The 25,045-nt window shown below is 50.9% G+C and overlaps 1 protein-coding gene across 1 annotated transcript in view; it reads right to left on the bottom strand.

Annotated features, from left to right (window-relative positions):
* Nucleotides 1-25,045, bottom strand: part of PDE10A (phosphodiesterase 10A) — a 139,014-nt gene that overhangs the window by 17,821 nt on the left and 96,148 nt on the right. Inside the window, 10 exon segments of the mRNA XM_061568096.1 lie at nt 1,930-2,026; nt 2,506-2,648; nt 3,924-3,975; nt 7,061-7,119; nt 9,042-9,092; nt 9,823-9,978; nt 10,241-10,381; nt 12,809-12,858; nt 15,616-15,736; nt 21,488-21,516. Coding sequence (XP_061424080.1) covers nt 1,930-2,026; nt 2,506-2,648; nt 3,924-3,975; nt 7,061-7,119; nt 9,042-9,092; nt 9,823-9,978; nt 10,241-10,381; nt 12,809-12,858; nt 15,616-15,736; nt 21,488-21,516 — 899 coding nt within the window.

Genomic DNA, 25,045 nt, shown 5'->3' with positions numbered 1-25,045 from the left:
ACGACTCCCCCCCCCCCACCGCCTTCCTCCGATCCACATCATTCTCTGGGACGATCGAAGGGCTGACTGACCGTGTGACGTTCCGGCTCTCGCAGTCGTAAGGTTTTGCGCCCAGTTCAAATCCACGGTCATCCAAAATAACGGATCCAAAACCTCAACAACCCAGTAATAACAAAATAAGATCAGGGATCCTGCCTCGGTGTCACTGCTAGCAGACCGGATGAGGGCAAGTTTTGTATCTCACCCACTAAACATCTCTAAACATCTCTGAACGTAAAACAAAAAAACAGATAAATGGCCGTTTGCATTCGGTGACTGCAGGAATGCATATTCTTTGGATCTTTCGGTAAAGTCACGTAGAAGAAAATAACAAAAAATAACCCCCTCTTCCTGATGACGACCGCTTGTGTTGCGATCGAAACGTCGTAGTTTTTTGTTATTTTTTGTTATTTTCTTTTAACCTATCTACGTGACTTTACCGAAAGACCCAAAGAAAAATGCAGTAAAATTTACACAAATGGTTAATGCACAGGACTGCATTTTATAAAGCTATATAGATGAACACCCTGGACTGCAAACCCTAAAGCTTCCGCATTTAACCTGGTACTGAGTGTACATTTAAGACCCTTCGATATCCTCATTTACAAACCATCGGCTCATGCCGGCCACATTGCCCAATGCCAACGTTTGCTCAATTACCCAGGACTAAATTTGCACGTTAATAGCTGCCCAGGAGCAATTGCAATCATCCGGATGTCTCCTGAAACAAACAGCCACTCTCTCCGGGCTTCTCACCTGGTTCAATAAACGATTTGTGAAAAAAAATGCAATTAAAATATGGCACCACGTTGGGAGCGGTGAAGAAATGCACACTCAAAATAACATCGCCGCCGCCACCGTCACCGCCGTCACCGCCGCAGCCACCGAACGAAAGCATTATGAGGGCGCGCACGTTGCACGCAAAGTTGCTCGCCACGAACGAACCACAGCACCTCGCCTATCTCGTCGAGGGGGCTCAAACCATCGCCGCGACAGCGGGTGTTGGCTAACCATCGAACAAAGACGTTCTTTCGGACGCGCTTCCGCGGTCGTCTGGAATGCTCTTTCTTCTGATATTAGGAAGCCGCTGGAGCTGTGGACTTTTATATTTAGATTGAAACCTTTTTTTCTGAACTGATTTTTGTGTTTAGTTTATTGTCCTTCCCCCAGACTTCCGTTCAGCATGGTTGGCTACGTCGTGCGACATAAGTTCAACATACATCGTCACAAACCGATGTCTTAGAACTAAAACATGTGTACATGGTCAGCCCTTTTGTTGATTCCGTCAGATTTATCTTTCCTTCCCCCAGCCAGGTGGCTAAGGCTGGAGTGGGTGGTGTTGGTGTGGTGGGTTGGTGGTGTGGGTGGTGTGGCTGGTGTGGGTAGTGTGGGTGATGATAATTGGTTTTTTACCCTTCTATCTGGCAACAAAACTGACACCTTTTTACAAGGAGTCATGTTTGCATCGACCGCAATGCCTGCAGTCATAATACAAACAAAAGACATAACTCTGATAATGTGCACTGTCCTTGAAGTTGATTGGCCCACACCCGAGACAGCTTTCCTTAGAGCCTAGTCTCACATGGGTTGGACCAGATGATGCCAAAAGGGCACAACTCAAAGACAATGCACCATCAGAGTATAAGAGCTCGGGGTAAGCATTTACACCATGGGAACCTCATTTGCCAGTAAAAATATGATAATTGTTTTTTTACCCTTCTATCTGGCAACAAAACTGACACATTTTTACAAGGAGTCATGTTTGCATAGACCGCAATACCTGCAGTCATATTACAAAAAAAAGACATAACTCTGATAATGTCAGTTTTGTTGCCAGATAGAAGGGTAAAAAACCAATTATCATATTTTTACACAGTGAGTGCGAGCCACTTGCCGGTTGAAGCGCGGGTCTGCGTAGGCGTCGGGAATGTTCAGCACCATCCCCGTCTTGGCCACCTGCCCAGCGATGCCCTTCTCGATGGAAAACCTGCAAGGTGAGAAGACGAATGACATGAAGGAGACGAAGGAGGAGGACCCAAACGGGTGATCACAGTGGCAACCGCCGAGTGATTTTGCGCCGCGCGGAAGTCAACTTCCTACCTGGGTTGAGGCCAAATGGAAAATGACCGGTCATCGGAATTATTTTTTCACGTACTTCTCATCAGAATTCGATTAGCGGCAAAAAGACCGTGGTCTCTGACTTCCTCTGTCATCGATGCTGCCTCACAACTGAGATTCTGGTTAAAATTGTTCACCGGGAAAAGCCATCGGGACCATTATCAGCCGTTTCCAGAACTTTAACCCCCCCCCCCCCTTTGTACACCCGTCACAACAAGCGCGTCTACAGGTCCTGTGGTCAAATCCACTGCTGGATGTGGGTGTCATGGCGGACTCGACGCCCAAGGTTACAGGGAGTTCCACGACGTTTGTACAATCCACACTCTCGCCTCCCAAGCGCCGGATCACCTGATCTCCTTTGTTTTCCTGAAGACAGGCTGGCCTTCCTTCTCCTCCCCGATGTCAAACAGGTCGGAGTAGAGCTCGTTGTTCTTGTGGTCGACTTGGAAGAGAGCGCAGCGGTCCGCGTTGACCAGATTCTTGGCGTAGATCTGCATCGCCCCGCGCACGCGCGGCACAACACAAAGGCAAAGATCCCCCATGTAGCCTTTGACAGACTGTAAGGGCCAAGTGCCGTTCGCCAGCGCCTATGAAGGCTGGCACGGCACACGAAGGGGTGGGTGACCAGCACCATGCCCAATCGCGTTTGTCTCCCTCGCAGCGATGTCTACACACCACCCCGGGTACTCATCTTAAGCTGAGTCGACCTAGGGGAGATCCAGGACCGGTTCAGATAATCGTCACTGGTGTTAGCCATGAGCGGGAATCAAACTTGGGTCGCTACTTTAGGTGATCTGTAAGAATGTTGAACTTCTTCCGCGCCTTATGTAGCCGACCGTGCTAATCGGAGGTGTGAGGCAAGGTCAACAAACCAAACACACAAAGCAGTTCTAAAGAAATACTTTTCGATCTAACATTTAAAAGTGCATAGCTCCAGTGGCTTTCTAATATCTCTGTCCTGGACAGTGGAGCGCGCGCGCCCCGTGACTGTTTTGGCAAGGTGATTAGCCCGGTTGGCTACGTACGGTGCGACAGAAGTTCAACGTACACACAGGGCGTCAACATGACTCGGGTAGCGTACACGCAAAGCGCCATCGACGCGCTGTGGTGCTCCACCGTCGACCGAACATCCCACGGTGCCGCTGTCACGTCCCCCCCCCCCCCTTCTCTCTCGTGTACACAGCCACGGCAAACGTGGCACGCACATGCACACGCATGCACGCGCACGCACACACGCACATGCACGCATGCGCACGTACACATGCGTACGCACACACTCACCAACGTGCACCTTCGCACAATTATTTATCGGCTCGCCCCCCCCCCCCCCCCCTATTCTTGAGCGGCAACGTCTACGGCGCAAATCAACTGCCGGTCGGAAACAGTGAAGGACTCATCTTCTTGGTTCTTTCGGTAAAGTCACGTAGAAGGGAAATAATAAAATAATAAAAATAAAACAATTAAATACAATTCTCACGACGTTTCGGCCACAACGCAAGCAGCCGTCCTCAGGTGAAGAACAGGTCTGTCGGAAAGACAGCGTCTGTCGGAAAGACAGCGTCTGAATGAGACGCTGTCTTTCCGACAGACCTGTTCTTCACCTGAGGACGGCTGCTTGCGTTGTGGCCGAAATGTCGTGAGAATTGTATTTTATTGTTTTATTTTTATTATTTTATTATTTCCCTTCTACGTGACTTTACCGAAAGAACCAAGAACATGAATCCCTGCAGTCACGAAAGCTTTAAATCGAAAAGTGACGGACTCACCATGATGTGCTCCAGAAGAGAATCGATGGCGACGATGTTGTCAAAGTACGTTCTGCGGGATTGAAGGCAGGGCGGACAACAGGGCGGGTTAGGGGTCCGTGCCTACGGACGCTTTGGCGGTCTACTCTCCGTGGAAAGCAAAGAAGGGACACTCTTAAAGCGATGATCAATTCGCCCAGAGCGCACCCCATCTCACCACATCCAAGAAGCTCAGCCGGTGTTTTGAGCCTGCCTAGTGTGCAAGATGGGTGACCACCACGGACAAAAGACCGGAGCAGTAGCAGTAGGCATTGTGGGCAGTAGAGGGCAATGCAGCACAACCTATGTTTATTCTGCATCCCAGCCCGCAATGACCAGCGTGGTGAAGTATGGTCAAATATCCCTGATGGCTAGGGTTGCCACCTGTCCAGGTTTTTCCAGGATTGCTTTCTTTTTGAAAAAGCTGCTGTCCTGGCAAAAAAAAGTGTGTTTCTGGGTCATTAAAGGCCCAGGGTTTTGTTAGTTGTCACTAGAATATTAATGACAATGACGATGCACCAGTCAAGGCAACGCTTTCACACGTAGTTCTCCCCTCTGCCGGTATCGCGAGAGATTCTACTTCACGTGTGTCCCGCATTTTTGTGGTGCAGAAGCCCCTTATCGGCCAGTAGATTTTTGACGAAACGGGCTGCAACAACTTCCCGCAGGCGCGGTTCGTGTCCACTAGGGGCTTTGGGGCGACGCCTCATCAAGCAGCTGGAGGTTGAGAAATGATTTTTCTAATAAAAAAATCTATTAATTTTTTGTCGTGTTAAAAAAATTTAATTTCGATTTAAAGTTTTCGTGACTGCAGGGATTCATCTTCTTGGTTCTTTCGGTAAAGTCACGTAGAAGGGAAATAAAAAAAAAATTTATGTTGAATTTTTTTTATTTTATTATTTCCCTTCTACGTGACTTCACCGAAAGAACCATTAAAACATTTTTTTTTGTAATTATTCTTTCAACGTGAATTGCCTCGTGAAGGTAACATTTTAAGTTGTTCACAGTCTGATTTGTGCCTCGGGGAGGTCTCGGGGCGGCTGTGAAGGCGTCCTACGAGCAAGACATGTCCCCTTCGTTCGTTGCGATGAGCTCCTAGCATTGTAGCTGCACCATCTGAGACCCATTCAGGGCGGAGAAAAGACGCCCGTGGCCACGACGCGAGGTTGCACCGTGCAAATAGAGCAGGTCACGGCTTTTGGCAGCGTCAGCGGGGTTGTGTCGTGTGGACTTGAGGGTCATGGGGACAGCATTTGAGTGCGTTGTTGTTTTGTTTCCTATTGGTTATAAATAGGACAGCTATATCACTTTCACAGGAAGGCCAATAACATGACGTGGTTGTTCTTCATCAGAACACCATCTTTTCAGAGGTCACTCACACCTTTACATCAGCCGCACCTAGTTTACACAACAAAGGCTCAACAAAGGCTCATTCCTAACAGCGTGCTTCAGCCGCACCGAACCTCACAAAAACAATATTCAGGGCCTACCTTGGCTCCTCCCACCCTCAACCAGTATATATACAAGGACTGTTGTCTTGGAATTTCTCTGACTCGATACAGCAGTCGTGCTGTGACGGTTCCACCTGAAGACTGAGGCTTGTGTTGCCTCCGAAACGTCGTGATATTTTTATTTATTTTACTTTTATTAATTTTAATTAAAAAAATTTACCTATGTGACTTTACCGAAAAAACCTAAGAATATCACTCATAACAGTCCCGCCTGGTGGCGATGTCACGAACCCGCCGCTGATTGCCCGCGCAGCTGCCCGGCGGTGGCACGCTCCCCGCTTGTTACCGACGTTCTCAGTTGGAATGCGGCCGTCTGGCCAGCCTGGTGCTCGAACCGTGGGAATACTACGCCGCCCGCCTCCCAGAGGGCATCAGAGATCACGTGACGTCATTCGAAATTATGAGGCCACCGTGTGCTGGCGTCATGGCCCAAATATGCCACAAGTTTGTAATAAATAAATAAATAAAAATGCACACCGCGATTTGCTCGATTTGGGATTTACGCGGAGCGGCAAACGTCCGCAGAGCTTGGCCGTGAGACGCAGCGACGCCTCCCCTCGCCGTATCCTTGCGCTTTAAGACTTGCGCGGAATGCGAGATGTCATAAATTATTAATTATCATCGTTTTTTCCCCCCCTCTAATTTCCGTTGCGAGCGACGGTGCGGGCGCTGCAACAGCTGCGACGCAGTGACGTGCGTAGTGTAGGCCACGGTGCCTGCCCCAGGGTCGTACATTTCTCGACAAGACCGGCAGCGCGGCCCCTGCTCACGTGCTCGGGACTCGTTAAGCAAACACAATATCCCGCGCTAAATAATAGATGCCAAGGGTGAATTAATCATCGCAAGTGGAGTTGGGGGGGGGGCATTTTCAAGGGGGGGAGGGGAAGGCAAAGGGTGTCACGGACAGAAGAACGCACTTCACAGTAAGCAAGCGCTGCGCCGCTCGCCAACGGGACAACATTGACACACGGCGTCACCTTTGCCAGGGGGTGGAGCGGTGGCACGGTGTTTCTACCGCGCTGCGCTATGAACCCGGCGACCGGAGTCCGATGCCAGCGGCAAGTGATATCTGAACCGGTCCGCCCCCCCCCCCCTCTTGGGTTTTTCTCTCTGGGCACTCTTGCTCCCAAATGATGACAAAAAAAACTCACTGTTTTTATAGAATAAATATCCCGCGAGCAGTATCCTCGTAGGAACATCGTCATGAGACTCGGTGAGTCTCCACTGAGCAGATAAATAATGAAAGTTGCCAGTTGGAATTACTCGGATAGGGGGTGCAATGGTCACCACGCTGCACTTCGAAGCCGAGGATCTGAGTTTGATTCCTGGGAATGGCTAACATCAGTGGCGAGTGATGTCTAAACAGGTCCTGAGCCTCCCATCTTCACCAAGACGCACTGACCAGCGTTGACGAAGTATGATTGAACAAAGAAATAAATAGATACATATGAATGACATTGGTGGATTGAGAATGGCTGTATTTTCTGTTTGTGCTTGTTCTCATCATCTTTAGTCTAAACCTTCCGACGACACAAAACACAAAGAGCCACAGGCTCGGGTAAAGCGGTCGCTTTAACGCTGCTCCCCATCCCGATCTCGTGGACTCACTTTGAAACGTCCAGGAGGAAGTCGTTGAGCTCCGTCTGCTTGGCCAGCCCATGACTCACCTGGGAGAGGAGGAGGGGGGGGGGGGGGCACGTGACAGCACTCCGAGACTGCTCCTTGATATCCGCGAAGGGAAAGTGGTCCACGTGCCAATTCAATACCGTTTGTGCGTAAACTTTCACCCATGCTTTCAAGTGTAAAGTGAGACCTCCAACGATGATTCGGTCGGTCTCTCAGCGGTGAAAGAAGGGGGCAAACCCGAAACCAATGAGGCGACAAGATATTGTTGGTGTCTTTGCTTTTATTTTGTCTTCGCTACCAACTGTATCCCTGAATGTGCCATCGGAGTCGTGTCTAAGTTTGCTGCCAAATCGTCCGATCCAAGGTCCGTGATAACCGTATCGCTCCATTCGCTAAATATCACCACATCCCGATCAACAGTTAAATGTTTTTTTCTTAATTGTATTTAATTTCCATACGAAATAATTACGATTAGCAATTACCCTTCCAATTCATGTTTTGCTCATTTATTTCCAGAGTAATTAACGGCGTGGTAATTATAGTATGTCATTATTTTCACCATTAATTTAATTATGTAATGATCTCTTCTGTAACTGACAGCACGTGTCTTATCAGTGCTATAGATTGTGAATTTGAAATGTATCGAATACTTCCGGCAGGCTTGTGCTGAGTTAACTGCAGTTATCTTTTAGTTAAGTTTTCTTTATTAAAAATGAAAGCATTGCAAAGCACAAGCACAATTGAATACAAATTGTAAATCCCATTACAAGGTCAAAAGGGGAAATGAGACTACGATAATCGTTACATCCTAAAAATGAAGTTCACATTGCACCGTGAAAATTCAAGAGATGATAAACGAATTGAGATCTCTCGCAGCACAGTGTTAGAGAACAGCCCACAGAAGCAGACACCCCAGAGCTACCTCTGAGATCCCTTCAAGTGACCTCTGGTCCACACAGTTGGGGGCGGCACTTTCCCACCCGCCCTGCAACATAGAGTAGTGTGTGTCGCATGACAATTACAATTATATGTTTTAATTCTCAGACCTGAAGCTGTGCCAAATTACGCGTGGTTGCCCAATCCAGAGCCCTCGTTGATTTCGTGCTATCATCGGTGACTGGGCTGAGGCCATCAACTCACGACACTTGAGGACCCGATATAACCATAAGCCGGTTCCCTGGAATCGAACCCAAAACCTCAGTGGTGCCACCCAGCCACCTCCCACGTATCCCTCCCATGAGGAAAGTGTTACTTTATTTTCTCTCGATTATTGTTTGTACACCACCGGTCCTTCCGTTCGTTCAATAAAGCAATGGTGGGCTGAGCGCTCACCTTGACAGCCGCGAGGCGGTGCACCCAAAGCCGTGGACGTCAAGTGCATCGACGTCGAGGCACCAAATTAAAAGGGCCCTAATCGGCACTGACCGTCTACCCCACAGCTTTGGCCACGAAGCCCACGAGCCCTCGCTCGTGATTTAGTGGAAGAGCAATTCTGCGTTTCACAGACAGGGGTCAGGCCCGGGGTTGTTTCTTAAAGGCTAGTCGTGTGACTGTGACGTTTCTCAGTTTTGTTTTGTGGGGTTTTTTACTCACGGAGCCAACGGGTGGGCTCAGCTTCAAATTGAAAACTCACGAATGAGTTGGCATTGAGACCAACTCAAACCGCCGCACGGATGAAAAAAAACAGCGCTTAATATCTCACGGAGTATATCGTGAGCCGCCGGACAGACTGGCAATGTTGCGGCACGTGACTAGTGGTAGCCACATTGCGGTAGGCAAGCAGGACGCGATATTCCGGGTGTGTGAATGTGTTTTAATGAAGACGATATAATAGGTGAGTTGAGTAGGAGGCAATGGGGGAGTTGGCGGTGATGGGTTGGTTAGCTTAGGGGCCGTGAGTGAGCGTCCAGCGGCGGGCGAGCGAGCGAGCGAGCGAGCGAGGTGCTGGCGAGTTGTTCTTTACCTGCACCTGGTGGATAGCCACAGACGCCCACGCCAGCAAGGCGGTGGCCACCTGTGCACCAACGGCCGCACATACAATGCACACACACACATGACAAACATGTAGACCCACACAAACATTACAATGCAAACATAAGAACCCAAAAGACAAAGTCCCCCTGTTAGAGCAAGTAGCTGTTAGCGAGTAGCAGCGTCTATGAAGGCCGGCACATGCACACGAGGGTGGCCAACACCACAGGCACAAAGATCCCCCATATAGCCTTAACAGACTGTAGGGGCAAGTGCTGTTAGCGAGCACCTATGAAGGCCGAAACGGTACACGAGGGGGTGGGTGGCCAGCACCACGCCCGACCGCCTTTGTTTCCCTAGCGGCGATGTTTACACACCGCACCAGGTACTCATTTGAGGCTGAGTCGACCTAGGGGAGGCCCAGGACCGGTTCGAATAATCATCACTGGTGTTGGCCGAGAGCGGGAATCGAACTCGGGTCGCCAGGTTCATAGCGCAGCGCGCTAACCGCTACACCACGGCTCCCCACACAGGCACACACACACAGACGCACACATAGACACACACACACAGACACACACACACAGACACACACACACAGACACACACACACAGACACACACACAGACACACACACACACAGGCACACACACACAGACGCACACATAGACACACACACACAGACACACACACACAGACACACACACACAGACACACACACACAGACACACACACAGACACACACACACACAGACACACACAGACGCACTCACCTCCTGGTGCCGGATTGTGAAGGGCTCCTTTCCCCAGCGCCGCTGTAGCTCGAGGACTCCGAGCAGATCCCCGTTGGCGGTGATGAGCGGCAGGCAGAGCACGGAGCGCACCTGCGCGCCCGGGTCCAGCCCCACGCCCTGGGGGAACCGCTCATCCTGCCACCGACAAACACAAAAACAAAGATAAAGGATCCCCACCCTCATCCATAGCCACAACGGACTGTTGGGGCAAGTGCAGTTTAGCGTTCACCCCACCGCGCTCTCCCCACCACCCTCTCCCCACCGCCCCCTCCCCACCGCCCCCTCCCCACCGCCCTCTCCCCACTGTGCTCTCCCCACCGCGCTCTCCCCACCACCCCCTCCCCACCGCGCTCTCCCCACCGCGCTCTCCCCACCGTGCTCATCCCACCGTGCTCACCCCTAGGATGTCTTCCACCAGCACCGTCTGTCGCACCTTGGCGACATAGGCCGACACGGTGGCGCCAAAACCCACGGGCCCAGCCGGGATCAGCCTCTGCTGACCCTCTTTGGCTCCGGTCGGCGTGAAGAGGCACAAGCTCTGCGCAAAGGTCAAAGTGAGACACAATAGAGTTGACCCCCCATAGAATTCTCACGGCTGGGGTCAGAACACTCCACTGTATATTAATTCAAGTATCAGACGACAACAAGGGACGGGATAGTGTCCCTCTTGTAAGAGTGACACGGGTCACCGAAGTCACAAAGGCAAATCAAGTAAAGTCAAAAAGAAAAGGACGGCATTGAAGCGAGTAGAAATCAGCGGCAAGAACAACTGCGTCACACGATAAACCGAAAATATCACGCAAACATTAAACGGCGGTAAATAATAAATCCCTGCAGAGCAAGTCGGCCCACGCAGACCATATTTGGAATGATCAAGATATGATTGCTCACGGGACAATTGCGATTAAGTTACAGAAATATTGAACAGAAATAATGTGGCAATTTTGAACACAACTCTCCCACACCTGTGGGTGGACTGGAAGTTTGACCGCCCACCCACTCCCCTTCCAAGCCTAATTCTGACCTTCCGAAACTTTTGTTTATGCAGCTGATGATTGCAGTGACATCACCAATTCCCTCCCATAATATCCTCCCATACAGCGACACACACGGGAACAGAAGTGCAACTTTTTTTTCCGCAACTATTTTCGTTACTAGTCGGGTAATCTAGCCGATAATCGGTAACGGGTTATTTAAATAATTGTGTGGCTCAGCCATACTATAAACTCAACGCGTTCGTCAATGACACTGTGGCCTTAAAAGGAAAAATGTATCATACGTGTCGTTTCGGGTAATGGCCCTTCTCCATAGCACACGGTTTGTACTATAAATAACGTTTTTCAAAATCATAGAATCCGAAGAACGAAACGCCTTAAGTGATGGCTCATTTTACTGAGAGAATTCAACAGCCAAAGTTGGACACGCGCTGTATTTAGCATTCTTAGAATTCAGCGGTAATGCCCGGCCCCTGCGAAATTACACGCCGAGGCATCATTAGCAAAATTACGGCATCGGTGGGAGAAATGTTCTGAGTGGACTTGTCCCTGCCTTCCGCGTTTCATGCTGCAAATACTGCTGAGCCTCACGCTTCACGAGCAGCACTCCCCGCTCCGTCACCAAGCGGCGAGGCCATATATGGAACCGAAGCTAAAGCGAGAGGGACCCAACGATGAAGTCACATCTGAGATGCATTGGCAGCTACAAAAAAACATCGTCATGGACAGCCCCCTACATCCCAGCGGTGGAAAGGAAACGTGTAGTGGTGAAGAGAGGCCCGTATCAGGCGTGGGGTGACATACTACGGCCGGGTTTCACAGTAGCGCAAGATGGTCCATACGTGCCTGCCCATTGCGCTACTGCGTTTTGATTTAAGTGCTTTGAAGATTCTGAGGACACGAGCGCGGGGGGCAATCATGCCGTGCGTGCCCATGAAACCAAAGCAAATAAAGACGCGGAGTTACAGTTCAGCGCGTGGGAGCAGATTTAGGATGCGCGTCGGCGAAACGGCAAATTCCTCGGCCCAGTTTCCCAGCCTTCGCTCGCGCGCGAGTTTTTCAGATTGTTGACATTTTTTTTTTATATATTCAGTGTTTTCACTCGTCCTGAACCGCGTCGCAGCGTACATCTGCGTACCATTCCACTAGCGATGTTCGATGTTTGTTTACGCATTTCAACTATGGAGGGCTGCCCCCCTTCCCCCCACTGCCGTGTAAACCGAAGCGTTGCCTTTTAGCCGACTACCGTTTCCGAGCGCTGCGGATCGGCGAGTTTGTTTGTGCCGCTCGTTGTTGCAGAGGTTCGCGTTTCGAGCCACGGCTTAATTACAGACGGGGGCAAGAACTTTAAAGTCGCGCCGTGGTGGACGTTAAAGGGCTAGGAGATGTTAACTACCTCGCTTGGTATTCAGGAGGTTAGTGGGTTGGATCCCGACTCTGACGCATGCTGTATATTTGGAGTATGTGGCGTCTCTCTCCCCGCGTTCAGAGTATTTGGCTGCTATAAATTTCCACATTGATGAGCCACTTTGTTGAGCTCTCATTTCCTGCGAGGTCGCGGCTGAAAAAGAGCTGCACCGCTCAGTGGGGCCTTACCTTGTTCAATAAAAAAAAAGTTTATAGTTTTTATTAATTTGAAAAATGACACCGCAAGGTCCTCAACTGGGATCACACGTAGCAACATCGCGTCCTGCTGTGAAACGTCTGCAGACTCGTCTATTATCGAATTGGGAAGAAAACGCAACTTGACAACATGGGCCCCCCTATACTGGCAGGCACTACTCGCCTGTGAAACACAGACACACCACCGTAGCCTTGCGTTATAAGAATGGCCCTGGTGCCCAAAGTACTCATTTACTATCACCGTCGTTGTTGTTGTTGTTATTAGCTGAGAACCTGCAGAGACTGCAGAGCGATGGTATGTCAGGGGAGACCTGAATGACGGTGGTCACCGTGCAATTGACACTCACGTTGTTGCATTCGCCCAGGAAGTAGAGGGAAAATCCATCGGCGTTCGTTGCTGGAATTTGGAAGCGACAAAAGCACGGGATTAGCAACTCGCGTTCGGCCTACTCCTCCTGAAGTGCGCCGCCCGCACAGTCCACAACGGGCGGTGATGTTAACACAGCGCGCGCGCACCAGGGTCACCGTGATAAGAAATCCTTCACAATACGATGATACGAGATGACTTTTCGCACTTTGACGATTTGTTGCTGCCGTTAGAATATTCCCACAACCCTGTAAGTGTTTTCTAATTGGCTTGTGTTCTTCGCCTGCCAGAAGCCTTCTCGGTGTTGCGCCCTCGCAGTAAACGTGCAACGTTGGTCTCAACATTAGCACGTGTTGGAACCGTGGTTGTAACCAGCGCGTAACGTAATAAAAAAAATAGGTATATTAGCCACAAATATCATGATTTCATATGACCACCATTCCGCCAAATTAAGGCGGAAATATACGTGTAGCCAAGCGCTCATTTATTTGCTAATGCACATTTGTTGGAAACTGTAATTATTATGCTCTTGCTAGTTCACAATTATTTCCGTCAGCAAATAAAATATATATATATATTTTTAAAGAACATGCGCATCGATAAAACCACTATATTGCAATGTTTTGTAAAATGAACATTATATTGGACGGTATATCATAGTATCACCACACTGCGCCAACTCGAATGTTCACAAACAAAGACTTAGACACGCACGCACGCAAGCACGTGGACACGTATAAGTGCGTGCACACAGGTACACAAATACACACGCGCCGATTTACCCTCTCTGGATGGTTATCCGTCCAGACGCACTACAGGCCTAACGCCTGCTTAGATCCTCAGATCTAACGTTGCGCGCATTTTGGTGTAAAGGTACAGCCCTGCAATTGCTCGCTCGCACCACTGCCGACAAAAGGGCCTCCCCACTCGAGGGAACTACTTTAGAGAGAAGGGATATTGGCCTACTCTTCCACGACTGGCCAAGGCGGGGGAGTACCCACACTTTATCCCATCACTCACAAGTAACCTGGCGATCTACTAACAATTTATAATGCTGCTGGGTGGACAGATGCAGGTGGAGATGAGAAACTTGCCCCATGGTTTCAACTGCCGGTCTGAAGAGATTGCATTTAACTGGCGAGTCCGATGTGTGGCCCATCATTTGGCCGCGTTAGAAAAGGATTAGAATTGCTTTTTTGTTAAGTTTGTTGTCCTTCCCCCGCACCTCCGATTAGCGCCGTTGCCCACGTACGGTGGTGCGAAAGGAGTTCAACAAACGCACGTACATTATTTGCCTGGGCTTCCAACAATGGCTCTGTGAGATAATTGGCACCTGCGAGGAAAGGTCCGGTACAAAGTCCTCGCTTACGGCCAATGTTGTGTTCGCCACGTCTGATCTGAGACGGGGGGGGGGGGGGGGGATTTTTACTCTAAAGAAAGACAAACACGCAATGATGGATGCCTTTTTTCTCATTTGCAAGGAAAACCGCACCGATTGTTTCGTGTAAACTAGCCGGGGCAGTGAGTGGTTAAAGTAGCTGGGGCAGTGAGTCATTGTAAACTAGCCAGGCCAGGGAGTCGTTATAAACTAGCCAGGCCAGTGAGTCCTTGAGCCGCGTCAGGTAGGCGCCAAAAACGGTACGTAGTGAATTTCACCATGAAGGAAGCCATGACTGGCCGGTGTGTTGGCACAAGACAAATGGTGAATGTTCATTTTTTTAAATCTGATCTTTGCACATCTTCGTGCATAAAATAAAATGTGAAAATTTGGAGAAAACCCATGATTTCGAGGCCTGTTTCCCAGTGCCTCACATATGTCTCCACAGTTATAGAATTACTGCCTGTGATTTTGTGGTTTTGTGGTTTTGTGGAGCGAGACAAAGAGTTCTTACGGATTGGGCATTAAGGCCTTGGGACATCGACAATGATGATGTTGATGATCATGATAGACCAAGTGCATTGCGCTTTAGGCAGGGGACCGCATGTACAGAAATAACACTGCATCATCCAGGTCAGTAACTGCTTTCTATACAAAGTCACAGACCCTTATCAGCTTCCTATAACAGCCAGGTGACTCAGCGGTAGAGAAAGCGGCTCACGTGCAGTATGCTGCAAGTTCAAATCCTGGGTGGGCATTGACGCAGCCCATCATCCCTCCGGGATAGATAAAGTGACTACCACTTCATGGATAAATCAACAGTGGCCTTCCTATGGAGTGACTTGCCCCCTCATCATAGTTTGTTGCCCTTCTCCCGCACCCTCGATGAGCACGGTTGGCTACGTTCAGTGGTGCGAAAGAGGTTCAACATGCACAGACACGCAGCAATGTGGAATGACCACTACGGGCTCAGGGCTGTAAATGGAAAACGAAGCGCTTTCGCCGCCCGGTGCAGAGGTTCACGGTTCGAATCCAGCGGCCGCCCTCATTGTTTACCGCGGTGCGGTTTCAAGATCCCCTGGCGTCGCTCGCAAGAGCAAGCCACTGTGTGACGGGCACCAGGGTCCACATTTTCCAACAATCCAAAAGTCACACCGCACATTACTCAATTGTAATTACGCACGGCGAGCATCGCCTCCGGCTGATGAAACAATGCCCAATTGTCACCCTTGTAAACTGAGACTATCCTGGTCTCTTGTTGAGTTCCCACTAAAAGAAACTTGATTTCAGCAATATTTTTTTTTACTTTGACACCAGAGGGCACGAAGTCGCCCATGTTTGCCACTGGTTCAGGCCGTCACACAGGAGACGACAGCCTGCCTTGCTCGCCCGGCCCCGCAGTTGCGTACCGTTGTGGATGATGTAGCAGAGTTCGTGCAGCAGAAGTTTGCTGTCGCCGCCCATGTCCAGCCTCTGCTCGATGTGGCTGTTGAGCTCGTACACGACCGCCTGAACGTTCGTGTCCTGGTACTGCTGGGAGAGGTGGGGGGGGGGCAGAGGAACGAGCGTCAACTGGCGAAATGCCGCGTCGCTCGCTCAAAAATTGTGCCGTTCCCTCTATTCGTGAGTCGCTATTCCCTTGTGACGGGGTGTTCGCGCGCTTGCGCTGTACGGCCGGCTGTCTCCGTCCAACGTGCTTCTCGGAGCATGCCGCGTGTCGTTTGGACCGACGTCCGACGTTCGGGAGCCGAAGAAGCTCCCAGCACGCGGAGCGAAACGTCGGACATCATGCTGAACAATGCGCGGTAGAAACCCGAAAACCAAATTAGGGAGTTTACATTTTGGTTTGCGTCAGATAGGGAGCAGAGGGCCTTCGTCTTCGATTCAAAAGACTGAAGTCGCTACAATGCCGTCGATGATATTTATCAAAAGAAGGTGTTACAGCTATAAGGTCACGCCCGGGCCGACTCCGTTCGAGCCACGTGGGTTAGGACTCCAGTTAACGCCAGGGAGACAAACACTATGGTTTTCAGGAACTGCAAAACACTGATGGCAATCCCGTGTGTTGCGTAACTTCTAAACCTAGGCTTGCTAGGCAAGCCCTGATCTTTCAATCCACGAAGCGGTCATTAACCAAATTAAATCCGTTTGCTAATCATCGCTCGAAGATGACACGGCACCATCACCCCCCTTTCCTGATGCTGACCGCGTGAGGAAAGCGGCACGGCAGCATTGTCGCTTTGATCTCCCCGACGTAAAAAGTAAAAAACTAATTTCCAAATTGCCCCAGCCCCAAGTGATCATCTTTACCAGCAACAGAGCGGCTCAATTAGCGGCCTACTGCCATGATAATTGGTTAGTTCGGAGGTAATTAGCTAACACGATTGGATGCGCAACGAGGTGTGTGTGTGTGTAGTGTGTGTGGTGTGTTTGGTGTGTGTGGTGCTCATGTGTGGTGCGTGTGTGCGTGTGGCACGTGTTTAGTGCGTGTGTGCGCATGTGTGTGTGGTGTGGTGTGTGTGTGCGCGTGTGTGTGTGGTGTGTGTGTGAGTGTGTGTGCGCGTGTGTGTGCGCGTGTGTGTGGTGTGTGCGCGTGTGTGTGGTGTGTGCGCGTGTGTGTGGGGTGTGTGTGCGCGTGTGTGTGTGTGTGTGTGGTGTGTGTGGCGCGTGTGTGTGTGTGGTGTGTGTGTGCGCGTGTGTGCACATGAGGAGAGTGGGGAGGGGAAGAGAGAGGTAGCAGAGACACAACCCGAAGAGAAAACACGAGATGGTATGACGAGCCGGAGTGGGGTAAGGTGACAGAGGACAAGAGAGAAGCAGAGTCAAACACAACAGCATCTTCCTCCTCGCACGGCTGATGATCAAGTGCAACAACTAGTCTGTTGCCCTTCCACCCCCGCACCTCCGATTAGCATGGTTGGCTACGTACGGTGAAAAAGAAGTTCAACACACGTACATACAACTATCATTTTACACTGAGGTGGTTGAGCCAGACGATTGCGTCAGGAGGTGCGGAGTAACGCATCGCGGCGCTATGCCTCCTGGTCCTTCTTCGCGTTCGTGAAATCGGGCATCATGTCTACGCTGTATGTTTCACGGCCTGTTCTGGGTGACCACAGGAAAAATATCGGGAGAAGCGCGAGTGTCGATGAAAGTTCGTTATCCACCGCTTAGGTTGTCGCGGTTGTGCGTCGCTGCCTTCCGATGTTTCTCTCCACATGCCGGGGAGCTTCAGAAACTGAATTCAGGAACTTCCTGGGGGAATTGGATTCCGTTCCTGAGGAAGCCTCCCCAGCACGTGGAGAGAAAGGTCCGCGATGAATCGGCCTCCTCCGCTGTTGTGAACTGGCCCTTGAGTCATAACGTCGTGTGTTTTTTAACGTCGTATTTTGAAATGGAAAGTTTTAAGCACGCGGATAGATGAATCGGAACATGATCAAATGTGTGCTTCCTGCTTCCACGAAACTAAGATTTTCATCTCTCGTGACTGTAACATCGGTGTTTTATACAAGTGTGCAAAACTTCCAAAACGTCGGTGCATTATTACTTTTACTGACGTGATCCGAGCTGGTGCCTGCTGGGCTTAGAGTTTCTTTCAGCTCCAGACCCAACACAAAGATTTGGGTGAAAGTCAAGGAGATTTGGGTGAAAGTAAAGATAATTAAATGAATAATAAAAAAACGATTAGTCCATATATTAACAATTAAATATGTATTTATTCCCCCCCCAAAAAAAATGTTGTTCATAGGCCTAAAAGCCTTCCACAGGCGGACTTGTGTACGCAGGCAAAACTCTTTGAGGAGTTTAAACTTTTCCGCATCTCATCGGCAGTAAGCCCAAATGAATTAACGGCTGCTGGGTTGCCAGCTGCTCTATACGGAGGGTGCAATCTGACCAAACCACCCCAGAGTCCATAATACGCGTTTTTTTGGGTCAGATCGCGTAAATATAAATGTGTCGTTGAACCCGCCACCATACAACACAGCCAACTAGTGAGGGTTGTCAAGTAAACAGAACTTGGCCAATTCGTCACGAGTACAGCACACCGGTGTGTTGGAGAGCCAAGCCACAACATTTACAATCCGAGTACGACGTTTCGCCAGTAATTACAACCAGCTTCATCAGGCGACAGCCAGATTTGTGTTCGCCCGATCTCGAATTACGCCGTGACGCAGGCGCGCAAACGGCCTGGCTTTCTCTTTTGCGAATAACGCCAAAGAGGGGAAGGGATCTTTAACGTCCTCCGTGAAGCAGACGGCGCCACGTACGGTTCTCACGCCGGGGCGGTTATAACCAGGGTGGCCCGCCGGAAGTCGAACCGCGAACCTCTGCAGCAAGCGGCGGCCAAACGCAGCGCCTGCCACTAGGGGCCCGCGTTGTCGCTTAGTTCGCACCGGAGCGGAGGATCATTGTCGCGAACCGAATCGACGAGGCAGATGCGCGCCGCTGTTCGACGCAGAGAGATGCATTTTTGATGCCATAATAATGAGTTGCTTTGCAAGAGGCCACGTAATGAACGACGCCTCAAAGTGCACGAGCTTGTTTGCTTTAGGGGAAAATTAATGGGCTCTTATCTGCATCCTTTTTAGACCGAGGGCTTAACATTATCTTTCTCTCTTCCGTCCGCGCGGGGAATGACCTATTGTCCACCAGTGATTTGGACTGTGTGCGTGCGCGTGTGTGTATATCCGAGCATATACACACACACTCACTCACCCATATACATACCGTAAAAGGTGGCATTTGAATACATCTACTGAAGGTTATGTAAACACCGCGTATTTTTATAAGCTTCGGCAGAACACTGCCCGTGGCTCAAGAATGAATAAACTACATACGCGGGAGGGCACATGCCAAAAACCACTGGGAACGAGATACTAAAAAAGGTATGATTGTTTTAGGACGAATTAACTTCACGGAGACACAATCGGGCCAAGTGCCAATTCCGACTTCCACTAGCGACCCTTCCCCAGAGCCAGGTATCAAACCCTCGCTGCTTCTGTCAGGGTGGGTTTCTGGTATGTATGTATGTTGAACTTCTTTCACACCGTACGTAGCCAAACGTGCTAATCGTAGATACGACATTGGCCATGATCCAGCTGCGATCCACCAATTCAAATTCCAAGTCGCTGGGTTTACAGACTTGCAGTGTCACCACCACCACACCTAGACTCACACTTTTTTTGAAAATTATTTTTTATGGCCTCAACACTTTTAAATTATCTTCTTCTCCAAACCCTTAGTCCGCTACTGCTCCGCCACACACGCGGCATAAGATGCGCACACTATTTATAAGTCTACATTCATCGATGCGGTCGATGCAGCTGAAAATGAGCGCACTGCGCGGATGACATAATGCCGGGCAGCGTGAACCTTTGAAAGCTAGACCCCGCGCTGTAAAGGTATCCCATCTGTGACGCACGTGCCCTTCAAGAGATCCGCGATCAGCTGTCCGCACGCCGGCTGTGATACAGCTGCAGCTGCTGCGGCTAATGTGCCAGCTGCCGATGCATTATGTGGAGAACACTGGATGCAGACAGTGACGTTCTTTGACTTGTTGCTGTCAGTCGTCCCATTGCCTCTCCTTCTCTCACTCTGTTGTTTTGCAACCACCGCATTGCGACGCTCCTCCCACGTGTTTTCAGGTTGTACCGCGCGTCATTCGGCACGACGTCCGATGTTCCACTCCACGGGCCGGGATATGTTATTTTTCAGGAACTATATGATTAAAACCAGATTCGTAAAAGTGCGGTGAGTTTCATGGTCTCAAGTATTGGCCTGAGGAACCCCCCCCCGCTCCCCCCCACCCCCGCGTCCCCGTAACGTACAAATTAGGTTTTGCGCTTCATTTAGCAGATACCAGGAATGAGAGCTAAGTCAAATTAATTGAGAGAGGCGCGTGGAGTGAAGCGCTCGGTAAACCGTGCTGATAAACGGCACGCTCCCCGACACGGTACGCTCGGGGACATCGCACAAAGGGAGGCCCCTTTCTGTCGTCACCTTGAAATCCTCCCCCAATGCGACGTGTGGCGAGCGTTGCCACCTGTTGAGGTACAACGACAAAAAAAACCGGGACGTATCGTGGCAAGAACAAATATCTTCTTGGTTCTTTCGGTAAAGTCACGTAGAAGGGAAGTAATAAAATAATAAAAGTAAAACATAATAAAATAATTCTCACGACGTTTCGGCCACAACGCAAGCAGCCGCCCTCAGGTGAAGAATGAAACACGAATTAACTTCACGGAGACACATAGGCGCTGCAAGCTTGGTGGTGTTTCATTCTTCACCTGAGGACGGCTGCTTGCGTTGTGGCCGAAACGTCGTGAGAATTATTTTATTATGTTTTATTATTTTATTATTTTATTACTTCCCTTCTACGTGACTTTACCGAAAGAACCAAGAAGATGAATCCCTGCAGTCACGAAAGCTTTAAATCGAAAAAAAAGAACAAATATCTTTACAATGCCTGAAGAGGGCGAGGAACTACATGTGCGATGCATCGCCTTCGAGTGGTGTTTTATCGCGTTGCTGACAAACACCGGCAGCTTTCAATATTCTTGGGAAGACTTACGGATTTCCCAGGGTCAGTTGCCACCTCATCCAGGACTCAGCGTCCCGATAATCCCGTGGCTAATGTTTCTGCTGGGTATACCGGACGAGAATTTTGCGGCGCTTCTTCGCCCCGTGTGTGCACTCCCGTGGCATTAATCGGAATACGTAAGAAGAAGAAGAGCACAGGAAGAAGAGGCAAAGGAGGGGCGACGTGGGGAGCCAGACGTTCACTTCCAAGTTGCGCGTTTATCTCGTTCACCCCAGGTGAGGAACTCAAGAGTGAAAAAGTCTGACAATTTTGGGGTGACGACGGTGGCCGTGCACAGTCCCGGTTGAGACCATTTGTGGGCAACTTTCGAATTTTAGCAAAATTTCGACCGCGACACGCGCCAGTGCACAATGGGCCACGGACGCCTGCTGATTATCACCGCGCCCGCAGCATTGATCCAGGGGCGGCCGCTCGATTCGAACCGGCGACCCCCTGCAACGGCGGTGGCGGCGGAACGGGGCGATGGCTGGGCCCACGTCACCGCTCCCCCAGGGGACAGAGAATGAAGAGAACGGCGGGAACAAAGGGGCTTGTGAACACCACGAGGGGACAGAGAGCGATGGGGGGGGGGCAGGGGGGGGGGCAGAGAGAGAGAGAATCGTGTACGTGGGTGATATCACGTAAAGCACCTTCGAGGCCGCATGCTGACGTGGTAATGAGTTAGGGGGCGACGTACTCACCCGTGTGACCTCACGAACGCTCGCATTGTCTGTTCACACCCACGGCGTGTATGTGTGCGTGCGTGCGTGCGCGTGTCCGTGTGAGTGCGTGTGAGTGCGCGGCGGCGTGTGCGTGTTTGCGTGTTGCGTGCAAGTGTAAGTGCGGTGAAACAGAACGACAACAAAAAGACAACAAAACACACGGTTACTTGCAGATATTGACAGAAGCCCAGAGCGTACACACACATCGTACGCACGATGCATACACACACACACATATGCATTTGCGTAGACACCTGTGCACACACGCATCCTTGGACACAGGCACTGCACACAAAAACAAAGATTCACCCGTATATCTTTAACATAGTTCTGGGACAAGTGCTGTTAGCGAGCAGCACCTATCAAGGCCGGCACTGCACACAAAGGGGTGGGTGGCCAGCACCACGCCCGACCGCCTTTGTCTCCCCAGCGGCGATGTTTAGACACCGCACCAGGTACTCAATTGAGGCTTGGTCGACTTAGGGGAGGCCCAGGACCGGTTCAGGGTCGCCGGGTTCATAGCGCAGCGCGCTAACCGCTGCACCACCGCTCCCCACACGCACGGACACACACACACACGTGCAGGGACCATAGACACACAGCGACATGCATTAAGATTCCCATTTGTTAGCATAAGAGACTGTTTGTTGGGGCACGTGCTGTTAGCGAGCACCCGTTAAGTCTGACAAAGTACAGGTGGGGCAGTGTAGGCACCATCACGTCCAGCCACCTTTCCCTCCCCGACGCGGATCTTGTTTACATACCGCACCGCGCATTGCTGAGGCACCAGGGAAGGTTGCGAGAACACTTTGCTGTTGACGTTACCCATGGCAGGGACGTGCACCCAGGTCACCAAGATGGTCGCGGCTAATATGCTAACCACTGCGTCTCGTCTCATCTCACAAACATTGCAAAGATCCCGCCTTAAGAGGCTGCCGGGGGCACGTGCTGTTAGCGAGTGGCACCTACGAAGGCCGGCACGGCGCACAAAGAGGTGGGTGGCCAGCACCACGCCCGGCCGCATTTGTCTCCCCCAGTGGTGATGTTTACACACTGCACCAGGTACTCATTTGAGGCAGAGTCGACCTAGGGGAGGCCCAGAACCCGGTTCAGATAATCTTCGAATGTACGTTGCGGGTTCGTAGGGCAACGCGCTCACCGTTACGCTACCGCTCCCCATACACTCGCATGCACACACACACCCACACTCGCACGCATAAGAAGACACAGATCCCCCCGTATAGCCTTTAACAGGCTGTATGTATGTATGTCGAACTTCTTTCGCACCATACGTAGCCAACCGTGCTAATCAGAGGTGCAGACTGTTGGGGCAAGTGCCGCTCGCAAGCACACAAGGACACCTTTGTCCCCCCAGTGCCGATGTTCTCATTTAAGGCTGAGTCGACCGAGGGGATGCCTCGGTCCGTTTCAAATATTTCGTCGCTGCGAGCGGGAATTGAACTCGGGGCTTTCGTCGGGTTCAATCGCGTCGGGCAAATAACCGATGTGCCACCACTCCTCGCTCGCACACACAAAACACTCAAACATATACGAAAACACAAACGCCCACGTCAATTCACCGGCACGTACACAACAACAGCAACAGCCGCAGCAACCGCCGTCCTCCACGAAGCGATGGGGCGGTCAAACCAAAGCGCTTCGTGTGCCAGGCTACGTGCACATTAAGGCCGTCACGTGATGCGTTCACACACACGCACGCGTGGACAGGTTTCCTTCCCGGCAATCGCGCGCGACACGCAAGAACGGCGCCACTGTACATCGGCGCGGGCTCCACAACGTGACGCCCGCAGCGGCCGGTGCGTCGAGCGGTTATAAATCCCACTTCAGGGACCTTGGGAAGGGATGCGCCGTGGCCATGACCACGCAGTTTACCCCATGGGTTTAGGTTCAATCCCTGACCTGAGGTTATTGGTTCATTTCCCATTTCGACGGTGGGCTCAAGCTCGACGTCCTCCCGTGGCGTTCCGTGGCGTGGCGAGTCAGCAATTGTGTTCGCGTTACAGTACTACCTCGTTATTCACGACACTCGCTGTCCGCGAACAGCGTCTGGAACTCTACGCGGCCCTATCGACGGAGAAAGAGCAGGAGTGATGTGAGAGAGAAATAAAGTGATGAGAGATGAAGTGATGAGCGTGACTGTGATGCGAGAAAGTGATGAGACGGTCAACCGTGCAAATCGGAGAATGCGGAGGAAGGGACAACTCCTTGAGACATTAGTGCAAGGCACCTTACAAATAAATGTGAATTGTTATTATAAACAAACTAAAGCAGTTCTAAAGAAATGACTTTTCAATCTAGATAATTTAAAGGTGCATAGCTCCAGTGGCTTTCCAATCCGGGAAGGAAGAGCGTTCCAGACGGCCGCAGAAGCGCATCTGAAAGCGCGCAGATGCGGCGACCGTCCGCACCGCTCGACCCTCCGCTGGCACGGCGCGAAAAGCGTCTTGGCTCAGCTCACGAGGTCACGAGGCCACGAGGTCACGAGGTCACGAGGCCGGGTGAAGGATGAAGACGCAGGGACATCGCCATGGCAATGCCACCCCTCTCTACAGACACGACACCTGAGGCAGGGTTCCCCCACACACACACCACCCCCTACAACCCCACCAGGCTACAAACACATTCGTCAGAAGGCCCCAGCACGCCGTTCATTTATTTACTTGCTTAATCCCATGCTCCTCCTCCGCCACACGCCCAGGCGTGCACACAGGGTCATGATGCGGTACAGAATCCCTCCCGATTCACTTTCGCGAGAAGTGGCCCACCTCGGGATTAAGGGGGGCAGCCGAGAGCAGGGACTGGTTTTCGACCGTGCAACGTGCCCTGCCCCCGTCTATCAGCAGGAATACAGCGACGGTGATCAGCATCATCATCGTCATCGTCGTCAGGCGGCTTGTGGGAATCGTGGCGAGAGCGTACAAAAAGGTCGAGCTGCGAGGAGCAAGAGCGATCATCTTTCGATCGACGAGGTTTTAAATTCGCTGAAGAGACACCCACAACATTTTAGGACAACCTTGACTTAAAGCTTTCGTGACTGCATGAATTAATATTCTTTGGGTCTTTCGGTAAAGTCACGTAGATAGGTTCAAGGGAAATAACAAAAACTACGACGTTTCGATCGCAACGCAAGCGTTCGTCATCATGACCGCTAGTGTTGACATCAACGACAATCACTTGAGTCCACAATTTTTGTGACATCTCCGTCAAGGCGGCATAATTGCTGACTGTTGCCGATGACACGGAACCATTAAAATACAGTGCACAGTAGCGCACGGGCAGTCGTCTAAGCACCGATTCAATCCTAGCCAGTTGTTGCGTAGATTGATTATAAACACAGTGGAGTAGAACTCCGCTTATCCGTCACGAAGTGGGGGGAGTAGGGGGGGGGCAAAGTAGCGGATCCTCCCTATCATCGCACCAAGAACCAACGAGAACCGCCCGCGATCAAGGACACCGCCAACCTCCACAGTTGCGGCTGCGGCCCCGATCTTACCGACTTGTCTCGTCGGGGCATGA

This window comes from Lethenteron reissneri, chromosome 5 (assembly GCF_015708825.2).
Source record: "Lethenteron reissneri isolate LAM-NWPU_2019-01 chromosome 5, ASM1570882v1, whole genome shotgun sequence".
Taxonomy (NCBI): domain Eukaryota; kingdom Metazoa; phylum Chordata; class Hyperoartia; order Petromyzontiformes; family Petromyzontidae; genus Lethenteron; species Lethenteron reissneri.
This window is presented reverse-complemented; position numbering and strand designations above follow the sequence as displayed.